This window comes from Juglans regia, chromosome 1 (genome assembly GCF_001411555.2).
Source record: "Juglans regia cultivar Chandler chromosome 1, Walnut 2.0, whole genome shotgun sequence".
NCBI classification, from domain to species: domain Eukaryota; kingdom Viridiplantae; phylum Streptophyta; class Magnoliopsida; order Fagales; family Juglandaceae; genus Juglans; species Juglans regia.
The window spans coordinates 36518900-36527985 of record NC_049901.1 but is presented as its reverse complement, the minus strand read 5'-3'; the positions used below and the strand labels follow the sequence as shown (position 1 = coordinate 36527985).

Sequence of the window (9086 nt, the reverse complement as noted above, 5' to 3'; positions counted from 1 at the left end):
AGACACCAAGACTACATAACATGAGCCCCTCAGCTCCACCCAGACACCGGACCCTAAGCTCCTAACAGCTCCATGCTCTGTTATCCATTACGGGATGAAATGACGAATACCGTCACGATCTTGACATGGAAGACCAACAAGTATTGGGTACAATCGGCTGAAAGCGCAAAAAGAAAAATTATAATACTATTGATTTAATTTAATTAATTCCTCTTAAGCAAGTCCCTGTAACGAAGAAGAGAGTCGAGCCGCTGCAACCGCAGCTGTTGCTTAAACATTAAAATAAAATTATCGGCCTTCACGTCCACCTCTTCGTCATCCTCCAACGACGCCGTCTCCTTCTCTTCGGAGCTCCCCACCACCAATTTCTCACTCGCAGACTTCTTTATCTTCTCCACCGTCCTTTCCGGAGCTCCGACGACGCCCTTGTCCGACTTGCTCCGCCTCACCAAATGGTCTGCGTCCGTGGTCAGATCCGTAGGGTGATGAAATTCGCTTTCCCTGGAGGACGAGTCGGATCGGTAGAGAGAGGAGAGGTTGATGGACTTGAGGCGTTCCAACAGGTCGGAAGTAGACCGGGCGATTTGGGTCGGAGGATGATCCGGAACGGGATACGGGGTGTTGACGTGCTTGGGACCCGTGGGCAGGAGAAACTGATCGGCGATTGGGTCGGCGTTGGGTTGCTTGAACTTGTAGAGGGAGAAGTTGATGGACCTGACTCGGTCGAGAACGTACGGGACTGGACCGAGTTGCTGCTGTTCTGGTCTTCTCTGAGAGCCGAATCGGTATCTGATAAAGATGGTGGCTATGATGAGGTTGAGGGGGAGGAAGAGATAGGTGGGTGTGAACCAACTGGTTATGAAAGCCCACGTGTAATTCATAGCTCGCCTTGAACCACTTCTGCGAAGCCTCTTTCCTTGGAATTACCAAAGACAATGAGACTAGAGAGACAGAGAAGAGATGAAGAAGAGTTATTTGTCAGAGAGGAGAGGAGGCTGAAACTTGAGGGCGGTGTCTAGGATTCGTTTTATAGGGTATGTGAAAGCCCTTCCGGTTTGTTGACAGTGATATAGACTAATGAGCTTTGCTACACAACTTCCATCACACTCTATACTTTTTAAAATTTTTTAAATTTTTAATATTTTTTTAAAATTTTTTTTAAATTTATTTTTTTTAAATTATTTTAAATTTTTTATTCATTATTTATATAATAAATATTTAATAAAATAAAAAAAAATTAAAAATTAAAAATAATGTAGAGTGTGGAGGTCATATGAATAGTAGGAGGTTGAGTAGATTTTTTGTAGACTAATATAGTAATGGAGCCGTGCTGCACCACAGGGTGTACCACGAGAAATGATAAATCTACCGAGAAGGGCAAATAGTTTTTTTCATTTTTTTTTATATCTTTAAATATTTAAAAAAAATTATAAAATCAGTAAAAAATATTTATTTAATTATTAAATAAAAATTAAATAGAAAAGTAAATCGATAGAGTTTCTCAAGAAAAACTCTCGGTAGACAGTCTTCTTTGAATTTAGAGATGATTTTATTTCATCTCATCTCATCTTAATAATTTTTTTAATTTTTTATAAAAAAAATATAATAAACAATTCAATTTTTTAAAATCTCAAAACAATAATAATATTAAAAAATAATATTATAATAACATTTTATTCAACTCATCTAAAACTAACTCATCTCATCTCATTATCTAAATGAGCCATAAGTATTATCCATAGTAATGACATGTGTATATGTCGCGTACTTATTTTAAAGAAGAGTATAATCTATTACTAAAAAATTAATTTTTTTATATAAATTTTATATTTATTCATTTTTTTAAAAGGAATGCTCGATATTTATACAAACTATAATTATAAATATTACTTTTCTTTTTGCCGAACCTCTTTTTATATTTATATATAAAAAACTTTTTAAAAAAATACATATAATTTTAGGAATGTAGCCGTCGTCGTCTTCGTTAATTTTAATGATGTTTTCGACTTGGACAAAAACAGTAGCCCTCAAAGTGATCAGTCAATAATACAACAGTAGAAAAGTAGGTAGGTGGAAATTCGATCTAAAGTTGTATTAATATGCGGTTCTTATTGAGGCTCGAATTTAAAATTCTATTACAGTATTATGTAAAATTATTATTTATCTAAAAAATTTTAAATTTTAATATTTATATTTATCTTAACAGATAATTTCCAATTGAGATTGTTGTATGATTAGTGGATGGATAAAGGAGAGAAGGTTCGCGAAATGATGATGCCCTATGATATACGTTAATATGATATCTTCTTATTAATTGCTTTACTTTAATCAAATGGAAGCAAACGATCAACAACTTACGTATGTATGCTCGGGCGTCTGGATGACTACTTCTTTAGCATGTAATTGTATGTGGTATTATGATCGGGTTAAAAGCTTAACAAAATTAGCATTTATGCCGCATGCAATTAAAGAAATGAATTAATTATAATTTACAACTTGAACTGAGAAGGGGGTTGTCCCTAATAATGGGCCCGACCGAGCAAGCCTAGCCCACGGGGTACAGGTGGGCCTAAGAATAGCCCGGCAAAATAAAATTTAGGGGTGTTATCTGCATGGTGAGATGCGGGGCGAGAGCACCCCCTCCTCGCCCCCCACCCCGTACCATGCGGGTGGGGGGGTTTCATACCTCACCCTCGAGGCACACTAACAAAATCTGTATACAAATGGGATGACCCGGGCCGAGCCCAGAGGGACAATGGCCCACAGAGCCCACAAGGAGGAGCAACATGAATGAAGCATGGGATTAGGATAGGGGGCCTAACACCTCAACTGACCGATGAGTCATACGCGCAGAGTCAGGGACACAGGTCCTCGAGAGCCAACAGTCGGACAAGACTTGGGAGGTAGGAGCACCTGACCAAGGTCACGCCGCATTAATGAATGAGGGAGGTGGGCACGTCATGATAAAGGCCTAGGGTTGTCAACAGTCACCACGATTAGGCATGACTGGCCTACCACCTAGCAGGGGAGTTGGAAGAAGGACACAACCTCAGTACAGAGCGACACCACAAACAACCTGACAAGAGACCACCTCCACCACATATAAATATCACACTCTTCCCCCCTTCGGGGGGAAAACTCGCTCATATACATTGATTAGAAGCCCACACAAAATCCAAACTGACTTAGGCATTGGAAGAGAAGCCCACCACCCCGAGCCTACATTTATCTCATTCATTATAGGATTGGATCAATCTAAAATGGTGGAGTTGCTCAGGCTGTGAAACTCGACATAACAATGGCATCGTCTGTGGGATCTATCCTATAAAAGTGTGTCCTTCGCATGCCAGCAACGACACGTTCCCAGACTTCGTGAAGAGAAGAGAGTCGCATGATGAAAGTGAGACTTGTCGAAATGGGAGACACGATAAAGAGACTGATGGAGGAGGTGGGAAGCCTCCAGCAAGAAAATGTCCTGTTACGAAGAACTGGCAGGAGGAGCGTACAAAGTTTCGGGAGCTCGGGGACAAGTATGCAGAGATGGCTAAGAGAATGGGCACGTCGTCATCTATAAACCAACTGCTCATTAGCACAAACCTATCGTACAGTGAAGAAGTCATGGTTATCCCTCTCCTAACAAAGTTCAAGGTCCCCAGATGGAAGCGTACGATACGACGGGTCCAGGGACCCGATAGAACACTTGGAGGTGTTCAAGGCCCAAATGACCCTATATGGGTTCCCGGGAGAGGTCACCTACTGTGCCTTCCCATCGACGCTACGAGGGGCAGCGAGAACTTGGTTCAGATCCCTACCATCGGGGTCTATTGACAGCAGCTTCGATGAGTTGGCCCACCTTTTTCTAACATAGTTTATGGCCAACCAGAAGAAGAGACACCCGGCCACCTATCTCCTGACTGTAAAGCAGCGTGACTACAAGAAACTAAAGTCGTATCTCTTCCGATTCAATCGAGAGGGTATGAACATGGATGATCAAGATGAGAAGACCACCCTAGCAGCCCTGCTAGGGGGGATTTGGCCACAGAACTTGTTCATGACAAAGATCACATGAAAGACTCCCGCAACTCTGAGAGAGTTCATGGACCGAGCTGACGGCTTTATCAACGTCGAAGATACCCTCTGGGCATTGACAGCTCCCCGAAGAATCGAGCTAGAACAGGCAGACAAGTAATCCTCGGGGGCAAGAAAGTAGAACAAATCGTGAAGGAAACAAGAAAGTAGCATAGGAGGTCAAACAAAGGAATGAGGCACCTGCCCGGACACGTGGCGGACCACGCGTGCATGCAAGTATGGCCGTAGAGGGCAAACACACTCTGTACTCGCGAGAGGGGTCTTAACGGAGTCAGGGGAGCAGCAAGTACTACACCTACCACCAGTCGGACTGGCACCGGACCGAGGACTGCTATACCCTGAAACAAAGAATGGAGGAATTAGGGAACATGTTGGAATAGCGGCTTCAAGATGATGGTACACCAAGGTAGCGAGCAAATAACCGCCAGAGTCTAAGGAAGAGCGAAAGCCTGAGAAGACAGAGGGCTAGGAGGAGGGGACCAAAGGAGTCCGCGATGCGAAGCCCAATAAGGGCTATTACCTTGATAGGAGAGATGCTTACAATTGCCAAGGGGTATGCTAAAGGTGGGCCCACCTCATCGACATGACGGGGCCACGCCCGCAGGGCCCATTATAAGGAGGTATTCACGACGGGAAAGGTCGCTGTCGGCATCAAGAGACGAATGAAGAAGGCATCCTCCACCCCCATGACAATGCCCTGGTAGTCACCATACAAGTCGTCAACTTCACGACACGGAGGGTCTTAGTTGACAATGCAACTCGAAAGACATCCTATTAAGGGAGGCTTTTGTCAGAATGCGGATCAATCTAGATCGATTGCGCCTGGCCTTGATGCCGCTCAAGGGTTTTATGGGAGATATCGTCCAGCCAATGGGAGCCATAACCCTATCCATCCTAGCCAGGAAGGCCCCCAGAACGTCAGTCACGATAGCCAATTTTCTAGTGGTAAAGGCTTCATTCTTATACAACGCAATACAGGGCCGCCTGACCTTGAATAGTTTGAAGGCAATAACGTCCACATACCACCCTAAGATGATGTTCCCTACCAACGTGGTGGTGGGGGATATCCGAGGTGAACAAGTGTTGGCCTGGGAATGTTACGTGCTGGAGCTGAGGCATGAGGGTAAGGGAGGTTAGAACTCTCGAAGAAGCACATGAAACTACTAGATCGCCCACACCGCCCGCCTTGGCAGAATGGGACAACGAGATCCGAGACAAGCGCTGCAATAGGTGAAGCCAAGTGAGCCCCTAGAGCTGGTCTTTGTCGATTGGTAAAGGCCAGAGCACTCCGTACATGTGGGAACCAAAATGGCTTCTGAGTTGAGACAAGCCATGAAGCGACTCCTCATCGAGCACCAAGCTATCTTTGCTTGGGGTCACGAGGAAATGCCCGGGGTCGATAACTCGATCATCGAGCATCACCTTAGTGTGGACCCCATGGTAAGGAAGGTCAAGCAGAAATGTCGGAGCTTCAGCGTGGAGAAGTACGCAACCATAGCCAAAGAAGTAGATCACCTCCTTGAGGCCAATTTCATCAGGGAGGTCCATTACCCCGAATGACTGTCCAATGTGGTGCTGGTCAAGAAGGCGAGCGGGAAGTGGAGGTTGTGAGTCGACTTCACCGACTTGAACAAGGCCTGCCCAAAGGAAAACTTCCCTTTACCCCCCATCGACTTAATAGTTGATTCAATGGCAGGCCACCAACGGCTCATGGATGCGTACTCGGAATACAACCAGATCCGGATGAGCCCTGATGATGATGAGAATACGACTTTCATCACCAAATAGGAACTTTATTGCTATAAGGTCATGTCGTTCAATTTAAGAAATGCGGGCATAACGTATCAGCGACTAGTCAAACGAATGTTCAAAAAAAGGATTGGCCGGAATATGGAGGTGTACATAAATGACCTGTTGGTCAAGAGCAAGAAACCTGAGCAACATTTATCCGATCTCCAAGAAGCTTTTGCGATACTACGACGCTATCAAATGAAACTCATCCCGGTGAAGTGCGTCTTTGGGGTGGAGTCGGGAAAGTTTTTAGGCTTCACAGTCTCCGAGCGAGGAATCGAGGTCAGCCTGGAAAAGGTTGAGGGAATAGTAAGAATGCCCCACCCCTGCACAACCTTCACGACGTACAGAGGCTGCTGGGAGCCACCGAAATTGAAGTAAGGGTCGATTCCCAAGTAGTTGTCAACTAGGTGTTGGGAGAATTTGCCACAAAAGGCAAAAAGTTGAAGAAATACCTCCAACAGGTGCATGAGGAGTGCGACCTCTTTCGCTACTTCCACATCCAGCAAATCCTGAGGGGAGAAAACCAGAATGCCGACCTGCTAGCAAGGACCACCTCGAGACATAAAGGGCTCCCTTTTCCTGAGCATATAGTGAACCAGATAGTCACGATCCCAGCCATCGGGATGGTGGTTTCAGTCCTCTCATCAGCGCCACCAGATTGGGCCACAGACATCATGAAGTTCCTTGATAAAGGCAAGGTTCCAAACGAACAGGAGGAGGCACAGAAGGTCAGGAACGGAGCTGCGTGGTTCATGCTGCTATGAGGAATTATGTACAAAAAGGGTTTCTCCTAACCGTTCCTAAGGTACATCTCGCCACAAGAGGCCCAGCACACCCCAAATAAGATCAATCGAACACATTTGGTCGCCTGACTACTATTCACAAGTACAACTTCCATAAACAAACAGATCCTACAATAGAAAATAGAGCTACTTGCTTAATGTTAGGGCAAGGTTGGCCCTTGGGTATCACTCCTCGGTTTATTTCTGAATCAAAATCTATGGTTTCGATACCGAAACCATTGCATTAAGCAATTATGACAAGACTGCTAATGAGAAACAATGCTTGTGAATATGTAATGAGCAGTTTCATGTATACAATTAGTGCATGGCGAGGAATCACTCTTTCAAGCAAAAACACATGTATTCATAAACATGTTGAGGAATCACCCTTTGTGTTAAACATGGCGAGGAATCACTATATGTGCAAAACTCATTACATATATATAGTTGTACATGTTGCCGAGGCGATCAATCACCCTCTTCTCTAGCACTTAAGACTCGTAACACCAATCACATAGCAGTTCACAATCATCACACAGGCATTCGTTGGCTGATGAGCTAACATGGTGTGAGCTGTTCCACCATTTGAAATCGAAAAATCTCTCCCACCCAATAACATGGTGCAAGTCAACTCACCTGTCCCCAACACAGGTTGACTCTCACACAGAGATATACACGTTGCATTGAGGAACGTCTACATGACCAACCAACTTAAAAACACCAACACGTGATACGCCCAAGGGATTCTTCATTCTGTCTATTAGGTGAGGCCAAAGCGATACTGCCCAACCCCAATCATTCACGGGGACTCTCTCTATCCACATGAAGCTCATGGCGACATCTCATAGGAATGGTCCTGTGCCATGATGATCAACACATGATAGGGTTACTCACACAGAGATATAGATACTCACATAGAGATAGCACCGAAACAAATGCATTTAAATATTAGAAAACACTAAGTAAAATTTTCATTAACATAATGGGAGAAACATTTATTATTTCATGATCAGAAATGGAGAGATCACAAAGTATGCATATGCCTAAATTCCATAACATCCTCACACAACATTTACCCTCATTACTCGGCACTGCCTTAGAAAGGAGTAGCGGCGTTGCGCTACTCCTTTCTTTATCTCCTTTGAAGTCACTAACTTTCTTCAAAGAATCTGAGTCCAATGGCTCTTAGGTATTTATGATCTCAAAAGTAAGATTTTGGCTTTTACCTTAGACCTTTTTACAGCACGAGTGCATCAATATGTCCTGACGTCATTCTGACTCCAGATGTGATTGAATATGAGTCTTTTAGTCTCGATTGTCCCACTATAAGATGACAAAGACAGATTGGCAGGGCATGGTCCACACGTCCTAACAGCCTGCCTTATGTCCAATCCTCAGTCTCTTTCCAACATAGGGTCTCCCAAGTAGTATTAGACCATAACTCTAAGTTTAGACAATATGATCTGTCAGGTCACAATCCTTCAGTAAACCCACTCCGAATATGACTTTTCAGATTTAGTGTGAGCTTCTGCATACAACATTGGCACCTTCTGAGCGTTTCCGTGTAAGTCCTGGAAAGCTCGTATATGTCAACAATGGTCTTGTCCTTGATCATTTCTTGCCTTCAGTCCGTTCTTCGCCTTTGTACTCTAGGCGGCTTTTTAGAACTAGGAGTCTCTTCAACTTCTCGTTCTCGCCTAGGTGCTTGTTTGCTTGCCTTTCTGTTGGACTAGCTACAGTTTCTACAAACCACTGCTACCTTGTTTTCCACCTAAATCGAGGAATGATTATTTTTACCTTCCACTCGACAAGGAAAAACTTTCTTTTTCACCTTACTTTCTGCTCCTACATGATGGTCTACCCTCTTTTGCTGACGCGGTCCTCACAAAGATAAATATTAAGATTATTAGGCCTAATAGAGGAGGTGAATACTCTTCCAATCAATTACTTTAATATTGTGAGGAAAATAATATTATATATAAGAAAACTCCTCGATGTTCTCTTCATTCCAATAGTGTTGCTGAAAAGAAAAATAAAACATTGGTAGATATGGTAAAATGCATGCTCTCTAGTTTTGGCCCATCCGAGCAATAGTAGGGGAAGCAATAATCTTGTTTTATTTTGGATAGAGTACTATTTAAGGGATCTAATAAGACACCATATGAACTCTGGAAGGGTATAATGCTCGACATGAATTTCTTTAGTATTTTGGATTGCCTTGCGAAGGTTAATGTTCCAAAAGTCAAGAAAAAGAAACTAGATCCCAACACAATAGATGCAATATATTATTCATTGGGTATGCCCCTATGCTAGACATAATTCTACATTTAAGTTTTTAATTATCAAATCAAAAGTCCAAGATATTGATCCCAACACCATTATGGAGTCTAGGGATGCAACACTCTTTGAAGATATATTTCC

The 9086-nt window shown here is 43.3% G+C and overlaps 1 protein-coding gene across 1 annotated transcript; it reads right to left on the bottom strand.

Annotated features, from left to right (window-relative positions):
* Positions 1-203: 203 nt before the first annotated feature.
* On the bottom strand, positions 204-881 carry LOC109009175 (pathogen-associated molecular patterns-induced protein A70-like). The gene has a single exon (XM_018989564.1). The coding sequence runs from the start codon at positions 879-881 to the stop codon at positions 204-206; it is 678 nt and encodes a 225-aa protein (XP_018845109.1).
* Between the last annotated feature and the right edge of the window lie 8205 nt (positions 882-9086).

Excerpts from the sequence above, each read along its gene's own strand:
- LOC109009175 (XM_018989564.1), bottom strand. The coding sequence starts at position 881 with ATGAATTACACGTGGGCTTTCATAACCAGTTGGTTCACACCCACCTAT.